This window comes from Mirounga angustirostris, unplaced genomic scaffold (genome assembly GCF_029215605.1).
Source record: "Mirounga angustirostris isolate CCGP_5_RB_7025 unplaced genomic scaffold, mMirAng1.0.hap1 SCAF_17, whole genome shotgun sequence".
NCBI lineage: Eukaryota > Metazoa > Chordata > Mammalia > Carnivora > Phocidae > Mirounga > Mirounga angustirostris.
The window spans coordinates 38,671,799-38,693,797 of NW_026991725.1; the positions used below are offsets into that span (position 1 = coordinate 38,671,799).

The 21,999-nt window shown below is 54.2% G+C and overlaps 1 protein-coding gene across 1 annotated transcript; it reads right to left on the reverse strand.

Annotated features, from left to right (window-relative positions):
- Positions 1 to 403: 403 nt before the first annotated feature.
- FADS6 (fatty acid desaturase 6) lies at positions 404 to 14,919 on the reverse strand. The gene is made up of 6 exons (XM_045888510.3): positions 14,678 to 14,919; positions 14,014 to 14,180; positions 4,934 to 5,114; positions 4,119 to 4,306; positions 2,975 to 3,154; positions 404 to 2,380 (listed from the first exon to the last, which is right to left on the reverse strand). Exons 1-6 carry the CDS (start codon positions 14,838 to 14,840, stop codon positions 2,231 to 2,233), a joined length of 1,029 nt encoding a protein of 342 aa, XP_045744466.1. The 5' UTR covers positions 14,841 to 14,919; the 3' UTR covers positions 404 to 2,230.
- Positions 14,920 to 21,999: the final 7,080 nt, after the last annotated feature.

The window sequence follows — 21,999 nt, forward strand, 5'->3', positions numbered from 1 at the left end:
AAAATCGAGCCTCAAAGAAATCAAGTGCCTTGTTCCCGGGCTCCTGTGGTACAGCCAGGTCTGGTACGGGGGATGCCCATTCCCCCCTCAGGCCCAGATCAACAACAATGAGTCATTGGTATGGATTAGGATGGTTTTGATCATTAGCCAGGACTACGCAATGGGACCTCTTCTGACATTACATTTTTTCATGTGGAGAATTAGCAGTTTGATTCATCACATTCCCAGACCTGAGGGCCATTTCTGAGCTGTTAATGCATTTCAAAAGAGCAGTAATAACGTATAGCAAAGCAGTAGGCTGGGGAGGCTGCCAACCCTTTCTTGTTCCAAGAAGGCTGCTTGGATCCAAAACTCGGCTCTATCAGTCCACCTCCCAGCAAGAAACAGATGGCACGCTCAGAAGGGCTGCTGAAAAGAGTTTAATGAAGGAACTTTGTACAGAGGTGTGGGCAGGATCAAGGGAATGGGGAAGCACCCCTGGCTAGCAAAGACTGGAAGCCATCACCACCCCAGGCCCCAAAGGAGCAGAAGGAAGGAGCAGTTTCAGAAGTAGTAAGAGCCCTCGCTGTAGGAAAGGGTGCCGGGCAGAAGCTGTGGTCTTTTGTAGAGGAAGGCAGGTTGGAGAAGAAGAGGGGGGTTGGAAATGGATCTGGAGGGGCAGCAGAGCCACCCCAGAGACGGGTTCTCCACCGGGACCAGGCGTAGAGGACAGCGCGGCCTGCTCTCTAACCCCTCTGCCCATCCCATTTGCTGCATTCAGCCTCCCCACCAGCAGAGCCAGCACGCCCTCCACCCTGTCCAAAGGCTTCACTGAAAAACAAGGCAGTTGTGTGCTCAGAACATGACTCGCAGTTTCTCAACCAGAGATGATTTTGCCCCCTAGGAGACAGGTAGTTGGCAATGTCTGGAGACATTTTTGACTGTCACAACTTGGGTTCCTGGCATCCCCGTGGGTAGAAGCTAGGGATGCTGCTAAACATCCTGGGATGCCCAGGACAGGGCCCAGTGACAAAGAACGATCTGGCCATGATGTCAGTACTCTGATGTAAGAAACCCTGCTTTGGACTAACTGCTCTGGGCTCCTGTCATAGGCTTGGCCTCCTTCTCTGTCCCTCCCTCAGTCTCTAGCTGGGCCCTTCCTTGTGCCGTCATCCAGCCACTAGTTAGGGTGGCCCCCAGCCCTCGCTCCAGGCTGCCCGCTTTGGGCTGATTCTCAGTGGTGTCTCCAGCACACCTCCTCTCTCCTCTGGCTGGCATCAGTGACTCCCTGTATGCTTGCCTCCCTCCCAGGCTGCAGGCACCTGTTCACAGCCAAGCCCTGCTCTTGACTCCAAACCCTTGTATCTGCACCCTGCCCTCCTTCCTCTCCCCTCTAAGACTGTCTGTCCTCCAGACACTGAGCCCATCACCCCCTCCAGCCTCGGCTACCCTCCCAGTAATTTTTCTCTTTGCAATTGATAGTTCTTCCAGGTCCACCCCTACTAACCATCATGGAACAAAGCAGACTTTTTCTAGAACTAGCCAAGGTCAAGCTCAAAGCTATTTACACTCTTATTTATGCCCTTATTTCCCCCGGAGGGCTCTTCCCACAAAATACATACACTTTGATTTCACTGATGGTGCAGGTCTTGGGAGCTGCCGAGCCTGTGTCTTGCAGAAGCTTCTCTGGCTGAGATACCAGGAAAGTCTGCCAAAAGTAACCTCTCCCTGTGGTCCCTGGGCAGAGGGCTCCTTAGCAGACAGAGTCTCAAAGGACACAGGAAGAAGCGGTGGCCAGCCACACATAGGCTCTCCTGGCACTCGGGAGGCCCTAAATGAGGGATTGGCCCTTCTCTCTCCCTGCCTCCCCCTGCCCAGGACCCCTCCTTTCCCCCCAGCACCTTCCCTTAACCCTACCAAGGCTCAGACACAGCACAGGAGGAATCCAGCTGTTTAGCCCTGAGATAAGGTTGGCTGAGGTCCACACTGACCAGAATGCCCAGCCACTATTAGTTCTTTCCCCCAGATACCCCTCAAAACCCAGAAGAGCAAGCAAGACAGGTTATCCCCAGAAATCCCAGCCGGGGCGCTCCACCTCACTGCCCCCAGTGCCTCCCCACTCCACCACCAGCAACCCAGCCACCACACTAGGGGAGGGCCCAGGCCCTCCTGGAGTGAGGGCAGGCCAGCAGAAGCAAGAGAGCTAGGGTTGGGTCAGGGAAGGGGTGCAGGGTGACTGTGCGGCACCCCCTCACTGCAATCCCACCAGTTCGGTGATGGGAGGGGTCTGCACCATTAACTCCTCATAGTGACTGAGAAACAGCCTGAAGCGAGCCAGGTAAGAGTCCTCGTTGTACCGCAGCTGCTTCTCCTGGAGGAACCGGGACACCACGGGCTTCACCTGCCAGAAGATGGACAGAAGGAGGGTCAGCTGAGCCAGGACTGGGGACAGCCCCCTCCCCATGGGCGGCCCTTCCTCCTCCCAGCCCCAGCTCCTGTTGCCTTGTTCCGTGATGCTCTAGAGGAGCGGAGGGGCAGGGAGAATTCCTGCCCCCCCCCCCCCCGCCGAAGGCAAGGGAAAGGGGTGGGGAGGGGCTTCTCCCCCACATCCTCCCCCGCAGGGTGCCCAACTGTATGACAGTTCCCCTTGGCATAGGGGATAAAAACTGTAGCTCCCCATTTGCCAAGCACGTACTGCATGCCCAGCATGTCAGATCCATCTCATTTCATCCTTAAAGCATGCCAACAAGCACCGCTTACTCTCATCGTCCAGATGAGGAAGCTGAGGCTCCCAGGCATTCAGTTAACTTGTCCAGAGTCACAGTGCTAGTAAGGAACCCACCTGTCTCTGATCGGAAACGCACACTGCTGCCTGGACACAGGGATGGCCTTCCAGCGTACCTCTGACCAGGCCAGCGGGGGGACCCGGGGTTCACTTCTCTCTGCCCTCAGATAGTCCCTTCGTCCCAACCCTGCCGGCCCGACCGCCACCTACCTTCAGGCACATGTTGTCAGAGAGCCAGGGGAACAAGTGGTGTTCCACGTGGCAGCTGATGAGGGAGTGGCCAAACGCCCAGTCCAGCACTGGCAGCCGAGGCAGGTTCAGCACACCCAGGCTCATCATGTGAATCCGCCGGGGCTTCTTGTCCCGGGAGAACATGGGCAGCCCAATGTGCTGTGACAGACACGTGGGTCACACCCTAGGCCTAGGCCGGGCAGCCCTGTGCCTCCCTGCCCTGCCCTGGACATCCTCACCTACCACTTGGGGACCTCTGGCGGGACCTGGAGAGGCGAGAGGAGGCTGGGATTCTCCTGTCTGTGCTCTGAGCTCAATCTCACCCATCTCTGGGCCTCTCTCTCTATCTGTACAATGAGGGGCTTGGCTTGGATACCCCTTGGACCCCATGATCCTGACATGCCCACCACTCTCATGCCACGATGCCTTTGTCTCAGCCTGGAGAGACCCTTCTCTGCTCTCTTTTCACTAATCAAAATCCTGCTCAGGGTTCAAGGTCAAGTCTGTGTAATTTTTCATTCAACAAGTATGGATAAGTGCCTCCTCCAAGGGATTTGGAAGTGAACGGGAGCGTCCGCTCTAGCAGGACAGGCAGGCAGCCGGGCAGCCCGGGCAGCACGCACAGCTTCGCACTCTGAGATGAGCGTGGCCGGAGCTGGGATGCGGGCATGAAGGACGCTCTCACCTTCATCCGTCTTGTCTTCATGTCCAGGGAACAGGGACCCATCCCTATGGATCTGAGTGCTGAGCCCCTGGCCTCCCCTGGAGACCTCCCATCTCTGGCTCCTCCTGTCTCGTGGCCTGCGCTGGGGCCTCAGTGATGGCCCACGGCTCACATCACTTGGGCCTATCCCAGTAAGTGCCCCGAGGGCGGGAGATGGGGTCCTAACCACTTGTGTCTCCACAGGACCTAATCAAGTGCCCTAGGCATAAAAGTTTCTTAAATCTTCCATCCACATGTGAATGGCAGCCAGTGTTGAAGAGAAGCACATTCTTTACCTGAAACCCAAACTCTCTGTGATAACCCACAGAGAAGTTGGGGTGGGAGGTGGGGGGAATGCCTCTCTCTCTTTCCCTAGAACACTAGGGGTCTAGCCTGCGTTCAAGGTCGGGGAGGCCTCACCTGGAAGATGTTGACATGAAGGTAAGGGTGGGCCAGCAGGGATCTGGTGATGAACATGCAGAGCAGGGCCGAGCCGGGGCCCCTGAAGCCGGACACGTTCAGAAGTAGCCAGTAGTGAGCATAGAGGCCCAGGGAAATCAGGCCCAGTGTGCGCATAGCCAAGCTGAGCTCCACCTTCCTCAGCCGCTCTGCCAGAGGGAGCAAGAAATTGAGTGTGGGGCTGGGAGGGAAGGCAAGGTTCAGGTCCCACACAAACCGGCTCCCTGCTGGTCCACGGGTGCTAACTAGCGTGCTAACTAGGGCAATCCGTTCATCCTCACAGCCCCGAAAAGGACGTTCGCCCATTTCATGGATAAGGAAGCAGAGCACTAAGCAACTTGACCAAGGCCACTCTGCTAGGAAGTGGTAAGTGCCATCCAGGGCTGGGACCCAGGCTGGGCTGCCCTCCAGCCCCTCCTTCCACCAAATGATATTGTTCCCATAATATTACGATCCCTAGCATGCAATATAGCACGAGACATCTGCGAAGTATTTTTACATCTAGGACCTCGTGATGCCTTCACACCACCCTTGAGGACCAGGTAAGAACCTGAGTCAGAGTGGGTCCGTTACCTGCCTGTGGTCATCAGCCAATAAGTGGCAGGGCCAGACTTGGCCCTGGGTCCAAGGCTCCTTCCACCCTGCCTGGCTGTCTCAGAAAGTTTCTGGTCTTAACTCGGGGCTCCCAGCTTCCTCCACAAGCAGCCTCCAGGAAGTCAGGAGGGGAAGGGAAGTGGGGAACCTGCTCTTGCAGGGCACGGCCCTGGCATACTCACCGACTGCCACCAGTGGAGTTATGACGGGGATCAAAAGAGGAGAAAGGAACATGTACACAAAGCGGTTGAGGCAAGGCAGTCTCCATGTGCTCGAGTCCCCCAGGCCCAGCACATTGGTATAACCATGGTGTATCTTGACGTGTCCATACTTAGCGTACTCTGCGCTGAAGGCCAAGCATACCTAGAGGAGGGGGGCAGAGAGGGCACCAGGGCCCATGGCAGGCATGATCAAGCAAAGCAGGACCTTTGCGAGCCTCAAGAACACACCTCCCCCCCAGGATGCTGTGTTTCCAGGGCCTTCCTGCCCTACACCCCCGAGCTAACTAGACCATCAGCGCTCGGGTCTCCGTGACCGCAGAGTGACAGCATCCACTCGGTGTGGCGATGCTAAGTGTTTGGAGGTGGGAAGCCAGCCCCAGTTGCCACTCTGCCACTGACCACCCAGGCAAGCCTGCAAGCCTAAGGGGGCTGTCGGAGGATTGGGCGTGATGCAGGTAAAGCTCCAACCGCAATTATGTTGTGCCTGTTTCTCTTGGAAACATCTGTACCTTCACAGCACTGCTCTACATCCTGACCCCCCCAGCAGCGAGGGGAGGGGTGCAGGAGTGGTCTGTCCAGGAGGGTGGCACCTAGGGTGAGGCGCCCCGGTGGGGGCTGAGCGTGAACTTCTCTCCAGGGGTGACTGCTCTGGCACGCATCCTTGCCCTCATGGGATTCTTCCAAACTGCCCACGAGCAGTGGGACAGCAGCTCTGGGACTCCAAGAAGGACAGTCATTCTGAATGCCAAAGAGGCACTAAGGTGTGTCTTATGCAGATATATGCAAATTGAAATGCAGATGTCAGCCTCCTCCAAAATTTTATCCAGGCCAGAAGATTCTGCAAATTTTATCGAAGAGGCTGCCAGTTCCGATCACGGTGAGCCTCACGCTCCATGTCCTGTGCTTTGCAAGTGTGATCTGTTTGTCCTCCAAGCCTAGCGGGTCAGTGGCATTATGATCCACAGTTGACAGAAGCAGAAGCTGAGACAGGGAGAGGCCACGTGACCACGCCAGGTCACTCAGCTAGGAAGGTGGCAGAGGGAGGATTGGAACCCAGAAGCCCCCCAAGGTAAGCCATAAGACCCCTGAGATGAGCCACCAACTGCAGGGGAGCAGGAACCCGGGCTCTGGGTCCAGGCAGCAGAGGCAAAGCCAGGAGAAGACAAATCAAGAATGACATTGTCTTCATGCTCCGTCTGCAGAGACTGAAATGGTGTGAAAATGGAGCTGGAAGCTCCCGCTGAAGGACTCCAAGGGGCACAGCCAGTGACGTGACCAACGCAGTTTTATAAGAGACCGATCTGCCAAGCCAGGAGGCAGATGCTGGAAGGCAAATGCCCAGCCTGCACAGCCTTGCTGTGGAGTCCATGAAAGCAGGACAAAGTGCTTTGCTCTTGGGTGAGGTAACCTGCCTGGGGATGAATTCTGCTCACTGTTTTTGTAACCTCACAGAGGGACAGATCCTGGGGGAGGCTGCACAGGGTGGGCAGTGTCAGCTGAAGTGACATCTCTTCCAGGCCCGCTGGTCTCCAGGGCACGCACCCACTGGGGCCCCGTGGCTGGTTCGAATTATCCGCAGCGGGCTCGGGGGCTGCAGCTGGGGTCTGGCGGGACGTCCTCAGAGGCCAGCCTGCCTCTGTCCAAGGCCTGCAAGTGTGTCTTGAGCTTCAAGGTTCTATCCCATGTAATTGGAAGAAACAACTGTTTTTCTTTTTTTATTTTTTTTTAAAGAAACCATATTTTTTTTAAAGATTTTATTTACTTATTTGAGAGACAGAGAGAGAGCACGAGTTGGGGGGAGAGGCAGAGGGAGAAGCAGAGTCCCCGCTGAGCAGGGAGACCACCGCAGGGCTCGATCCCAGATCCCAGGACCAGAAGATCGTGACCTGAGCCCAAGGCAGACGCTTAACATACTGAGCCACCCAGGAGCCCTGAGAAGCAACTGTTCTGATTCGCTCCTCCGTGCACTTCTGCTCCAAGGGCCAATGGAACCTGCAGGCTGCATGGGGACAAAGTTGCCCTTCCTTCCGGCACGAGGTCCACCTCTGCACACAGACAAACCGACAATTCACCACACTCGGAGCCGTGATGCCACCAACGGCCTGGCACCTGAGGAGGACTGAGCCCCCAGGGACCTGGCGGGGTCCCCGGTCAGCCACTCAGCCACGTGGCCGGACCCCAGGATGGGGGGAGGGGGACTGAGCTCCACGTGACTCAGCGCACACTTCCGGAGTCTGTGTGTGGTTGGCCTTTTTACACAAATCAGAACAGATCTGGGGCTATTTCCATAACACTGGAATTCTCACTCCCATCTGGATGTTCCTTCCATAAAGGAAAGGAGGGGGTGGATTTGGGCTGGGAGAGAAGACCACACGCAGACTGCAGCGTGGCTCCCGCCCATGGACACCCACTGGCTGGAGGGCAGGGGCAGGGGCCAAATGCTGCACAGGGAGCTGGAAAACAGACTTTCTGCTCTCAAGGATTAGGCAGAGGTCCCGCCCAAGAGGATTCCACACGCAGACCGGAGGAGAGTTCCAGAAGCCCCACGGCTGGTGTTGCTTTTTCTTCCTTTTTTTTTTTTAAGTAATCTCTCTGCGCAACCTGAGATCAAGAGGCCCACGCCCCACCAGCTGGGCCAGCCCAGGTGCCTCAAGGCTGGTGTTACTTCTTGATGTCACCGTGCTCTTTGCCCTTCACAGAGACTTAAGGGCCCCAATCTCTTAGCAGCACTCAGGCGATTCAAGTGGCCAGAGTGTGCATGGGGCAGGTGCCATTGTAAGTCCTCTTGACACTTTCCCTCCGCTAAGCATCAGGGACCCCAAGTCTCTCATCAGTCACTTATTCCTTCACTTAGCTGTCTGTGCACTGAAGCATCCTCAGACCTGGGCCGGGGGCCAAAGGTAATTAATAGCTAAGGTGGTGGTTCGAAAAAACCTATTTTTTGAATAGGTAATACGTTTACATAATTCAGAATTCGAGAAGCCCGCAGTGATGGGTCTTCTTCCGACCTCACCCCCCAGCTTCCCATTTTCCTCCTGGGACGGAAGGGAGGCCCTTGATCTCTTACGTGCCCTTGAATATTTTATTTTATTTTTTTAAACAAACAATACTTTGCAGGATTAAAACGTATCATAATAAAATTATGGTGCAAAGTTGGGTTTTCAATAGGTCATTCTACTGGATTGGAAGGGGAGGGACAGGACGAGACAGGTGATGGGCTGCAAGCTGTTGGAATGGGACGGGCAGGCATGGGGGACAGGATCTGAGAAGGGGAGGGGTGGGAGGAGCAGGAGGGATCAAGGGCTATGTCCAGGTTTCCAGCTCCGGGGGGGGGGGATGGCCGGCCTAGCACGTGGGGGCATCACTCCAGAGGGGGGCACAGGGACGGGGGCAGCAAGTGCAGACGAGATGGGAAAGAAAGGCATCTGGCTGTCTCGGACCAGCTGCCCTCAGGGAGGACAGGCCCCGGGCTCCCTCTGGAACCTCTCTCACTGATTCCCAGGAGCTGAGCAGTCCCTTCATGCTGGCTTCAGGGTGGTGGGGGCCTCTGGGGCTCCACGGGCCTCAGCCATAGGTTTGTCAGATAAAGTATAGGACGCCCAGGTAAATCCAAATTTCAGATAAACAACCAATTCTTTTCTTGTCGAAGTATATCCCAAATGCACCCCTGGCCTCTACCCACCAGAGGCCAGTAACACACACACACATACACCAGTCACAACAGCCAAAGATGTCTGGAGATATCGCCTCGTGACCCTGCCATGTTCTCTCCGTGCTCACAGGCTGCACACCACCTGCTCGATGTCACGTTCCACCTGCCCCCATCCCGGGCTGCACCACGTACCAGCCGAGGAGCGCTGGCCAAGCGACTTAACCTCCCACACCAGTGTTTCCTCATCTACGAAATGAAGGTAATAACAGCCTCCACCTCACAGGGAGGCATGCCTACTAACTGCAATCATTCATATAAGATACACAGGAGGCATCCAGTAAGTGTCCGCTGATATAATCAGGATTTTTATTATTTCCATGTCATTCGTGTGTATCTGTTTCCCCACCTGACTCTGAGCCCTTGGGGAACTAGAAGCGGGTCTGGGTCACCGTTGTGTCCCCAGCACCCAGCGGAGGGCTTGGCAGGGAGGAGAAGATCGGTGATGTGGGGAGCACTGCTCGGCCATCGCCACTCAGCCTGGACCGATGCTGTCCCAGCCCCCGAAGCTCCCCCTCAAACTGGCGTCCTCACCTAGGGGGGCAGCCACTGCCCGGCCCTCTTCTCCCTGAGCCCCTCCCTCAAGGCTGCAGTCCTCCCATTCGGGCTGCCATCCACACATGACTGCCTGGCCGGCTCCGGGGTCCTCTGCCTCTGAGGGGCCATATGCAAGCCCCCCGCAGTCCCTGCCACCAGCAGCTGGGCTCTACAGATCCACACGAGTCGGAATTGCCATGAGTCCCCCCCTCCCAGAGTCCTCGGACTTATCCTTGAGGAAGCCACACCAAAGCTGGGCGGTGGGGGGGTGTGGAGTGGGGAGCTGCTTGCAAGTCCCTTTTGCAAATCTACACATGATAAAATGGCAGAGATACACACACAAACACACACACATACACACACACAGTACCAATTTCAATTTCCTGGTTTGGCTATTGAAGGACACTTATACGAATGTCACTTATATAAATTTAAATGTTATAGGGGTGCCTGGGTGGCTCAGTTGTTAAGCGTCTGCCTTAGGCTCAGGTCATGATCTCAGGGTCCTGGGATCGAGCCCCGCATCGGGCTCCTTGCTCAGCGGGAAGCCTGCTTCTCCCTCTCTCACTCTCCCTGCCTATGTTCCCTCTTTCGCTGTCTCTCTCTCTCTGTCAGATGAATAAATAAAAATCTTTAAAAAAAATAATAAATATAAATGTTATATAAAAAGGGGCACCTGGGTGGCTCAGTCGTTTAAGCATCCAACTCTTGATTTAGGCTGAGGTCATGATCTCAGGGTCATGGAATCAAGCCCCGTGTCGGGCTCCATGCTCAGCGCAGAATCTGCTTGTCCCTCTCCCTCTACTCCTCCCCCCACTTGCTCACTCTCTCTCTCTCTCTCTAAATAAAAAAGTAAATAAAATCTGAAAAAAAAAAAGGAATATAAATGTAACTAATGGGGGAAGCTGGATGAAGGGTACACTCGACCTCTTTGTCCAAAAAATTTGCAAAGTCCTGTGAATCTATAATTATTTAGAAACTAAAGTTTGTGGTTTATTCCACAAAAGTATATTTTGTACTACAGATCTAGTTTTGCCCTCTGAATAAATTTTTTAAATTAAAAAAATTAAAAATCGGGCGCCTGGGTGGCTCAGATGGTTAAGCGTCTGCCTTCGGCTCAGGTCATGATCTCAGGGTCCTGGGATCGAGTCCCGCATCGGGCTCCCTGCTCCTTGGGAGCCTGCTTATCCCTCTGCCTCTCTCTCTCTGTCTCTAATGAATAAATAAATAAAATCTTTAAAAAAAAAAAAAAAAAAAAAAAATTAAAAATCATAGTCAGGCATACTCAGACTAATGCCCCTCAGGGTTCGGGTGCAGACAGAGGAAAGGTTAGAGAGACATCCAGAAGATAATGGCCACGCTGAACTCGAGAACATTCGAGAATCAGGACCGGCTAGGGCTTCTGAGCTCTGTTTCCACCACTACACGGGACTCCAACGAAGGTGATGGCATTCCTCTGTGTGATGTCCCCTCCCCCAGGGCAGAGCCGGGGTTCCCCATGCTCCCCTTGGACCAGCTGTGACCCCACCCCCGCAAGCACAAAGCCAACTTTAGAAGGAGGATTTGAAGTTGAGACACACTAAGAGCTTAGTGACTGGCTGGACCTGTTCCCTCCCTCTTAGGAAGCATTTGATTGTGAGTGAAATACAGGGAGGTCCTTAAACCCTCTGATCTGGGGAGTCAATCCTTCCCAAGCTGCGGGATTTAAACCAAGGATGGCACTGCCCACGCCTTCCTGCGGTGCTGTCACACAACCTAGGACAGAGAGGGGCAGGTGCTCCTGCAGGGAAGGCCAGGGCCATCAGTGGATGGGGAAGAGGCTCAGAAGCTCACTAGCAGGAGGGATGGAACTTTCTCATGCGGACCAGAAGTGGGTCTTCAGAGGGAAGTTCACTCTAGTGTGGGCAGGTGTATATGACTGGGGATACCTCAAAGAAACAAGGACAACTGGAGTGTCACTGCCCTGTCCATCCTGCCTGCCCCTCCCCCAGATCCAAGCGGTCAGAGAGGCCAGGCCCTTGTCCCACCCCCAGCTCGAGCCAGCAGACCCTGAGACAAACCTGGCCAAAGCTGGGTGCCCAGGGACACCAATGGCCCTTGCTGGCACCTGGGGCTCCAGACTAGAGAACTAGATCATTCTGTAGTGATGGTGGCTCCTGGGGGTCAAGGTTTGGGTAGAGCACAGGTAGCCAACAAGAGGAGGATCAAAGAGAGAAGACAACAGGACACGGCAGAAGTGGGGAATCAGGGGTCCAGGAGGTTCCCGGGCAGCAAGAACTTGCCCTCTGTGCCACGTGAACAGGGGTGGGCCAGCGCCGCAGCAAACGGTGCCCTCAACACATTCATACACTCACCCACTCACTCACTCACACACACACTCACACACTCCATCTGTCCAGCTTTGCACAATGCAGAAAGCTTTCTCTTAAACACAAACAGCACTAACGGACAGGAACAAAACTGCTAACCCTCTCCTTGCAGCTGACCTCATGTTCCCTCCAGAAAAAAAAAAAAGCAACGCCAACACTTGGTGAGCATCCAAGAGTCAGGCCCAGGCCCTAAATCCAGATCTCCATGGTCCCATTTAAGCCTCGCGCTGGCTCCACCAGGCCAGTGACGTTATGACCCCTGTTTATTAGACGAGGAAGCCAACACTGAATTGAGTAACTTGCCCCAGGTCAGGAGGCCGGTGGGCTGGGCCTGTGGTTTCCACAGCCATGCCCCAACGCCGGCCCCTGCCTGGCTGCCAAGACTGGCACCCGCCCCAAGGATTCCACTTGCCCCACTAATGCCAGGGGGAGGGAGAGACTGAGCCATCCCCTGCCCCACACTGGAAACCAGACCCTCCCCAGGGGCATAGCCAGAACCACACTGTGGGGGGCAGAAAAGCACGCCCTGCAGAACCAAGCCTCCCCCACCACAAGGGACTCTCGGGCCTCTAGTCGGTGACCCTCCAATAGCTGGCTTCTCCCTGGACCTTGTCCCCACGTCACTTGCAAAGTCATCGTCAACATATACTGACAGCCCTGTGCCAAGAGCTGAACTTACCAAGAGGCAAAGATGAGGCCACAGCCCTGGGGCTCATGGGGACAAGACAGCCTGCAGCCACCAAGGTGCCTCGGTCCCTCATGGCGGGTCAGGCACTGATTCTGTACCAGCTCTTCAGCTGGGGTACCTGGGAAGCTTCTCAGGGGACGTGTCCCCAGCTCCCTGCCTTCGCTTGGCATCCACCATAGCTCCCTCGTTCCCCGGAGTTGAAGCCAGGGGTTCTCAAACTTTGGTGGGTATCAGATCCACCTGGGGAGCCTGGGGAAGAGAGGGGCCGGGGCGCTCTCCTCCAATAAGCCTGGGCCTCCAGGTCATTCAGCTGCGCAGGGAAGTCTGGGAACACAGTCACCTCTCTACAGTCAAATCCCCTGTCGCAACTTAGTCCAAACTCCACACCTATTTACTCTCAGCTGCCCCCCGGGGCTCCTGGCACTCAGGACAGCTTTGAAAAGTCCACACAGAGCTCATCCTACCCGTTGTGTCCCCAGCTTCTCCCCTCCCGTGATGACAAGCTACGGGGCATCTGACCTCGGCCCCAGGCCTCAGAGTCTAGCTAGCACCAGCACCCCGGGCTTCCCGGGGAAGGGAAGTGACTTGAAATGGACCGTGAGGATCGGGAACCTGAAGGTTCCTCTTGTTAGCACTTTAGAAATGTGTGCAGGTGGGAGAGGAGAGGAAGGGGAGAATGGGGGAATGGAGAGCCCTAGGTAGGAAATGCGTAACCGTATGAAATGTCATCTGTGGGTCTGCACGTGCACATAGTTATAGAGGCCTTAATAAAGTTATATAAAGTTCGGGAAGCCTGGGTGGCTCAGTCGGTGAAGCGTCTGCCTCCGTCTCAGGTCATGATCCCGCATCGGGCTCCCTGCTCCTTGGGGGGCGGGAGGGGTCTGTTTCTCCCTCTGCCTCTGCCACTCCCTCTGCTTGTGCTCGCTCTTTCTCTATCCCTCTGACAAATAAATAAATAAAATATATTTTTTCTAAAGTTATATCAAGTTAATAATTGAGTTAATTGGTCATGGTAAGCCGTGGACAGAAAAGGACTCTTCCGGTGCCAGCTTTCATATTTGTTCATAAGGGACCTGGGTGACCAGGTGAGGGTCTACCTGGGAGGGGGCGGGGAGGAGGCAAGTTGCACAGAGGAACCGGAAAGGCCTGACAGCAGTCCAGAGAGGACAACCTAGTCGGAAGCCTCTGGCTTTGCCCATAGGGGAAAAGGGTGAGGCAGAAAGAGGAGGGAGTAGAAGTTCAGGGGAATCAAAGATCAGGAGAGAAAGGGGCTCCTCAGGCTGGCTCAGCCATCACGAGGCATCAGAGGGGTGCACATTCCAGAGTTGGGACACTGTCAGGCCCCTGCTTCCCCTCCCTTTCTGTCCGGGGTTCACATTTTACTCCCTGACCGTGAAACCAGGAGGCCCCAAAGGTTGTAACCAGGACAGGTGTCCTGTAGGAGGAGGAGCTCTATCACCACTCGGTCCAGTGCCACGGAGAGGCAAGGACGTGCCCCCTGGAGAAACAGGGGTTCCCAGGCCAGGTCCACTGCCGTAGGTGGACACACATCCATTCCTCATGCAGCTCTCTACCCACCAGTGTGAGCACCCTCTCAAGGGCTGGGGGCCGTGCACACACACACACACACACACACAGCTGCACACCCCTGACAACGATGGCATTGCAAAAAAGAGAAATGAACAGTGAGATCTGCGCACACAGTACCAGCAGTCACCTCTACCCCAACTAGGCTCACCTCCACAAAGAAAAGCTCCCAGAACTTGCTCCAGCCTTTGGACTCTGTGAGCGCCCCGTGAGTGGCCAGGTGGCTGCCCTTGACAGTGAGTGTGTAGTGGGACACACCCAGGATGGTGATGCCCAGCCCAAGGAGCAGGACATTCTCAGAGCGCAGGCATAAGAACCCTGTATGGAGGAGGGAGAGTGGGGATGGGGAGATAGGAGGGGGGCAGGGTTTTCCTCCAGCTCTTGGACACCTGGGCCCAAACACCCTGGCCCCTACCCCTAGAGCCCAGGCTAAATTGGGCCAGGTGCCTGGGGGCTGCCACAGGCAGAGTGAGGCAGATCGCAACCGGGAAAGGTCCACAGGAAACCCCATCCCTGGTGTCCCCCATGGAACATCCCCCCGTCCCCCAGTCCCTCTCATCCCTCTCAACTCCCCCCCACCCCCACCGCCCTTCAGGCCGTCAGAACTTCTCCCTCCTCCAGTGCCCCATCCTCTGGGGACATAGGGCAGGACACTGCAGCCAGACTTTCGGATTTGGGGTGAACCCCTCATTCCTGGGGTCCTCGGCAAGCACCATCTCCCCCAGCCCCAGTCCCCAGCCTCTCCACCACCCCACCCCGCACCCCGCTCCGCAGCTGCAGCCCGGCCCCCTGTCACCCTGTCCCGTGCTCCTCACCGGCCGGCAAGGCGAGGAGGCTGAGCCCGAGGATGGCGCAGTCCACGCCGCGGCGCTCCCACCACGAGCTCGCCCTCTCCACGTCCCGGACCAGCGCCTCTAGCTCGCCCAGCAGCGCCTCGCCGCCGCCGTTCCCCCGAGGGGCGCCCCGAGCCGGCTCCATGAGCTCCGCGCGCCCAGCGGCCACCAGGGCGACCCAGGAGGACTCGGGGACGGTCTGCGGCGGCCCGCGAGGCGCACGACGCGAGCAGGGGCGGGCCGGGGCGGAGTCACGCGCCAGCCGCCCGCGGTGTCACGGTGCCTGCTGGGCAGCCGAGCTCCTCCTGCGGTGCGCGGCGGCCACCCGGCCCGACCCGGGGGCATCCGCCAGGCGGGAGAGACCAGAAACGCCGCAGGGGGAGCGGGACGGATGCGCGCCGGCGGGGAAGCCACCGGAGCGAGAACCGGCCGGGGCTGGAGGGAACACCGGCTGCCTCGGCGGCGACCCCCATGGAGGAACCCGCCTCCCCACCCCCCCACCCCCCCACCCCCGACCCAGGGCCTTCTCTGACCGCCTGACTTCAGACACCTTCCTCGCGTTCTCCTGTCCCCGCACCCTCTGGAGTCCGCTGTAACATTTTTATCCCCTAGCCGGTGTATTTTCTTTTCTTTTCTTTTCTTTTTTTTTAAGATTTTATTTATTTATTTGACAGAGAGAGACACAGCGAGAGGGAGAACACAAGCAGGGGGAGTGGGAGAGGGAGAAGCAGGCTTTCTGCTCAGCGGAGAGCCCGACTCGGGGCTCCATCCCAGGAAGGACCCCGGGATCATGACCTAAGCTGAAGGCAGACGCTTAACGACTGAGCCACCCAGGCGCCCCAACCAGTGTATTTTCTTAGTAGCACTTAGACGGTCCCACATGGGACCCTGACCTGTCTGTCTCCACCAACAGACTGGTGCTGCAGGGCCTTACCTTTGCCGATCTTGCTCAGGCTGCATCTTTAGTAACTAGAACAGTTCTTGGCACATAAACATTCTTGAATTCACGGGGCAGAAAGTGCAAGGACTCACTCCGTCCAGCCAGATGGGGCGCGGGTGACCCTCTGGTCCTTGACTTTAACAATGGTGAATCACTTTCCAGCCCAGTGATTTTTGGAGTGAGAAACTCTAAAAGGAATAACCATAGAGAAAGGCATAACTACAGAGAACACACAGAAGTCATCATTCCAGGTGGATCCCTCTGCAATTCCACTCGCTCAAGGGCACCCAGGGTCATAGCAAACAGCACCCACCCCACCCCCACTGCCTTGGGAGCAGCCCCTTCCCATCAGTGCAGCCCCACCCAGAGCTGCTAAAGGTCCTCAGGGACAAGTCCCTGTGCTCTGCAGACTCCCTTCTCGGCATCTGGAGCTCTCTTCTCCTTTCTCTTTTTTGTTTTACATTCCCCCTGGTTTCATTCTGAAGTCCCTTTCAAAATGAGGCCTGGCTGGGAGAAGACAGCAGCATCCCAGAGGAGATCTTTGGGAAGGAGAAAGAAAAGCAGGAGGAGGAGAGAGGTGGTGGACAGCCCTATGAGGAGGTTAGGGACACTAATGAGTGATTCCTGCCGTCTGCCGTGACATCTTCCTTCACGAATTCCTATGAGCTTCTCCCTCCGATTCTGTATAAAAGGGTAAGATTTCTTTACCAGGTCAGTGTTCTAAGGGGCTACAATCTAATAGACCAAGTCTCACCACATGTAGGCACGCACACACAGACACACACGTGTATGTTTCACCATTGGCTTCTATATCCTTATTAGGTTTTATCTTTTCTCACAACTCTGTAAGTCATCATCCCCATCTAATCCATGGAGTCCCCAAGAGATAAACTGATCTGCCCAACGCCTACCCCAAAGTTACTAAATGGCAGAACCAGAACTCAAATCCAGGGTGTCTCCTCCAAATTCAATTATCTTTTGTTTAAATCAGATTCTTTTTTAAGGTTTATTTATTTATTTATTTATTTGAGATAGAGGGAGAGTGAGAGAGAGAGAGAGAGTGCATGAGTGGGGGAGGGCAGGGAGGAGACAGAGGGAGAGGGAGAGGGAAAAGTAGGTTCTCCACTGAGCAGGGAGCCAGATGTGGGACTCGATCCCAGGACCCCAGGATCATGACCTGAGCCGAAGGCAGATGCTTAACTGACTGAGCCACCCAGATGCCCCTTTATATCAGATTCTTAAAACAGAGGAGGAGGTACCTTTCCCCGACCCTACCCTACTTCCAAGTGCCCCCCTCCCAGATATACTAGAATTTTCAGGGAGGGGACGTGTACAATTTTTAAAAGCATATTTGGTATTAATATACAGTATGATAATACAATTTTATAAAGGTGGCATTCCATGGCTTTTATCACATAAACTAGGAAACTTCCTACCAAGGTAGGAAGAAAGTACCAAGAAGCCCCTCGCTTCCCTCTGGATATCTAAGTGACACTGTAGGAAGCAAATGCTGAGTGTGAAACAGGAGCAGAGGCAAATGTGTGTTAGAGGAGCTCCAGGAGCCAGGAATCCCCATAGGTGGGGCTGGCTGGCAGCCTCCCTGGAGAGAGGCGGACTTGATTTAGAACAGATTTAAACCTGCCTGAGAAGGAAGAGAACAAGGCATTCTAGGTCATCAAGACATAGAGAGGGTTGGGAGATTATTAGGGAAGGCAGGAAAGAAAGGCTGGGACCGGGTGCTGGAGGCACAGAGAATGGCAGACTGAAAGATGGGGGCTTGTTCCTGCAGACTTGGGGAGCCATAGCAGCCTTTAGAACAAGGGAGTGACTTGTGTAGTGTGTTTAGGAAGGGTCATTGGGCACAGTGGAGTAGCCCACTGGAGGGCAAGAGACTAGTTTGGAGACTGTTTCAGTACCCTGAAACAGGAGGGTACTGAGGATGTAGATGGCAGGGGAGGGGCACTGTAGGAAGGGAGAGGAAGAAATCAAAATCAGGAAGACTGAGGGATGCCTGCATGGCTCAGTGGGTTGGATGTCCACCTTCAGCTCAGGTCATGATCCCAGGGTTGTGGGATCAAGCCCCGCATCGGGCTCCCTGCTCCGCAGAGAGCCTGCTTCTCCCTCTCCCTCTGCTGCTCCCCCTGCTTGTGCTCTCTCTCATTCTCTCTCTCTCTATCAAATAAATAAATAAAATCTGTTAAAAAAAAAAAAACCAGAAAACCAGGGAGACTGAAATAGACTGTTCACCAAAGGAAATGTACAAATGGCTAATGAGCACATGAAAAGATGTTCAACATCATTAGTCTTTAGGGAAATGCAGATTAAAACTCCCAGTGAGGTAACCCTTCAGACCTACTGTATGGCTCAATGTAAATAGCCAGGCACCACTAAAGGTTGGCGAGGAGATGTGGAGCAACTGACCGCTCATTCACAGCTGAGGAGAGGACAAGTTGGTACTACCTCTTTGGAAAACAGTTTGGCCTTTTCCTGGAAGGTTAAATCTACACTTACCCTATGACCCAACAAGGCAGCTCCCAGCTATTCAACCAACAGAAATAAAAACATGTGTCCACACAAAAATGTGTGTCTCGATGATCATAGCAGCGTTGTTCATTATAGCCAAACTGGAAACAGCCCAAATGTCCAACAGGAGAATGGATGAACAAATGGATACATTCAAAAAAACACACAGAATATAAAGGAGCATCTGGAACGGGCAAACAGGGCAGACGAACTGTGTGGATGAACTGACACAATCCCACAGACTGAATGCTGAGGGAGAGAAGCCAGACAACACACAAGTACTTACTGTATGGATTCCATTTATAGGAAGTTCAAGAACAGCAGAACTAATAGATGGCGATAGAATTCAAATCGGTGGTTGCCCAGGGAGGAGTGGGTGGGGAACAATAATTGCAAGGGGACATGAGGAAACTTTCTGGGAGGATGGAAATGTTCTGTATCTTGACTGTGGTCATATTCACGTGGGTGTATATGTTGATCTAAAGTCATCGACCTGCACCCTCAAAATGGGTGCGTTTTATTATAGTTAATTATACGTCAGTAGAGTTGACAAAAGCAAAAACAAAACAGGAAGGCAGATTCTCATTTTAAATGGAAAGAGTTTTATTACAGCTCTGAATACAGGCATGCCCTAGGTATGCATTCAACAGAAATGCAAAGAAACATTCATAGCCACAGTCCTCCAAATAGGCAAACCCTGGGGACAACTCAAATATCCTCCAACAGTACAACGATGAATAAAATATGGAATATGCATGCCGGGGTGTATCATACAGCCCAAACCTGGCGTAGAACTAAGCCAGACACAACAGAGCACAGACTCCATTTGATTCCATTCGTATAAAATTCACAAACAGACTTAGGATGGCCATTACTGATGGGGTTAGTGACCACAAGGGGTCATATAAGGGCTTCTGGGGGCTGGTAAATGTTTTGTTTCTTGATCTGGGTGTTAGTTACCCTTTATAAAAATTCATCATGTTATACTGCTATTAGGGGTGCATTTTTCTGTATGTATATTCCATTTTAATTAAAACGTTTGCTTTATTTTTCTAATTGGTAAGAATTTTGTTTGTTTATTTGCTTGTTTGTTTGTTTAAGAGGTAAAAATCGGAAGGTAGATGTCACCCATAAATGCAGCAAGAGTGAAATGTGGGAAAACCGGATTGGGGCTGGAGTCTCTGTTCCCTTGGCCATGGGGCGGGGGCGGGGGTTAGCAGTTGAGCATGTGGGGGTGGGAGAAGCCCCTGATCGGCCTGACTCTTCCCCATTCCCCTCTGTCAGGCCAGCCTGACCTCTCAGCCCCACGTCCTCCCTCTCCTGGCTCCCAGGATCCTGCTCATGGGAGTGAGAATTAATTGTGAGAAAAAGCTCTGGGTGATGGGCCAGCCAGGTCTGCACCTTTGAGGCTCCCTGCATGGCTTCTCTCACCAGGCCCCAGGGGCCCAGTGAGCAGGCGTGGACAGGCTCCTTGACCTCTGCCCACAGTGGGCCGTTGTCCTACTGCCAAGGCAGAGACAACCAGGGCTGGGGCCTATTTCTACTCCTCCCAGCCAGCCTGCCCTAGACCTGCCTCTGCCCCCATCCAACCCCTCACCTTTCTGCATAAGCCTAGCATATGTGAAGAGCACAGCTTTGGAGTCAGACATGCTTACTAGCTGTGTGGCTTTGGGTGAGTTACTCAACCTCTCTGAGCTTAGTAGCTTCATATATACAAAACACAGGCATTTAAAAGAGTGAGATAGGGGTGCCTGGGTGGCTCAGTCATTAAGCGACTGCCTTCGGCTCAGGTCATGATCCCAGGGTCCTGGGATCGAGTCCCGCGTCGGGCTCCCTGCTTGGCAGGGAGTCTGCTTCTCCCTCTCCCACTCCCCCTGCTTGTGTTCCCTCTCTCACTGTGTTTCTCTCTGTCAAATAAATAAAATCTTAAAAAAAAAAAAAGAGTGAGATAAATATCAATGGGCATTTTAATATTTTTCCTTCACCCCAATAGTTGTGCACATCCCGCTTTGGAGACCACTGACCGGCAGCCTGAGGTCTAAATTGCTTGGCTTTGAGGGCCTCCAAGTTCTGGCTCCATCTCTGACTACTCTTCTGCTTCTGGCCAGAGTGGCTGCTCACTGACTTCAGAGAGCCTGGGAAGCTGTTACCCCCCTCTCACCTCCGTCTTCATTCCCAGGTAGCGGTTTCTACTCCTGCACCCCGTCTAAAACCCACCCATCCTCCAGGGCGCTGGTGACTTCAGCCACCCCTACAAAGCCTTCCCAGTGTTCCCACGTATTTCACTCGTGCCACCAATTTTATTGAGCACCTACTGTTTGCCGGGTGCTCCCACTCACGGTGTCTGTCCCTTGCTCTGACCTCATCTACCAGCTAGCGTTAGACCCCTGTTGTCATGCGCTGCCTGTCAGTGGTCCCTCTCGTGCCCTGTGACCTAATCGTAGGATTCAGCATGTTCCTGGGTCATCTGCCTGCATTAGTCAAGGTAAGTCGCACTGCTGCTGTAACAAACAGCCCCAAACATCTCAGCGGTAAATACAATGCAGGTTTATTGCTTGCTCACATCACAGTCCAATATGGGCCAGCGGGCCCCGCCCCAAGGGGTGACTTGGGGGTTCAGGCTCCTTCCATCTGGTGACGGGGTCATATGGAAAGACCCCAGAGTATTCATAAAGCTCTGAATACAGGCATGCCCTAGGTAAACACTCAACAGAAATGCAAAGAAACGTGCAGAAATATTCATAGCCACAGTCCTCAAAATAGGCAAACCCATAATGACGCCTGGGGGCTGGGGGTGGAAGAGAAAATGTGAAAAGACAGTTTTAGCTCCAAGTCTGGAGGTGGAACATGTCACTTCTGTCCGCATCCCACCGGCCAGAATCGGGGCATGCAGCCCCAACCTCAGCAAGGCAGACTCGGGGTCACTGCCTTCCTGTGCCCAGGGAGAGAGGGTCACATAAATAGCAGTCTCTGCCCACCGCCAATGCATGGTGGGCTTCCTGAGGGCACGCACCCCACACACAACTTCCTTATGTTTCCCTGAGCTTCCTCCGTAACTTCCAACCTGCCACCCGACACACACTCATCATGCCCAGCACAGCACCTTGTTTACCAGCTGATGGACCGACCAGCGTGAGTCAAACCAGGCTGCCTGATGGAGAAGGGGACAGGGCTTGTCAGGGACACGGGTCCTTCCTGTTCTTCAGACAACACCCATTCCCTGGGGCCTCACACAGTGTGTGGCACATAGTAGGTGTTCAGTAAACATTGGGTGAATAAATGAATAGGTGGATGAATGGAAAGATTAGGAAAATAGGCTCAGGAGAATGGAAGGAGATAAAAGCTTAAAAAAAAAAAAACAATAGATGATGAAGACGACACTGGTCCAAATTCGAGATGGGTGAGCCCTCCTCCCAGGCCCCAACAGATGGGGTGCCTGTGGACCTACTCAGGCACAAATGGGGTGTGTGTGTGTGAAGGGATGGCGTTAGATGATGCTGGGTTTGGCCTTCCTGGGACCTCTGGAGTTCCCCACCCTGGGGCAGCGATGATTCCTCCCTTCTGCAATCCATATCTTTATGTGCTGAGGTTCATTGGGGTTAATTATTATTGTGGTTGGGGTGGGGTGGGAAGGAGCCTTGCCCCAGCCCCAGGCCCTGGAAGGGGATCGTGAGAGTCAAGGATAGGTTTGGAGACCTGGAAGGCTGGTACTGAGAGGCTGGGGGACAAAGGGTAAATTAGAAAGGTACCTCCCACCAGCAATGTAACCATTTCTAGGCTCCACGCCTGGGTGGCTGGGTCTGTAAGCCTTCCTTGTCTTCCATCCATTCATGCTACCCCC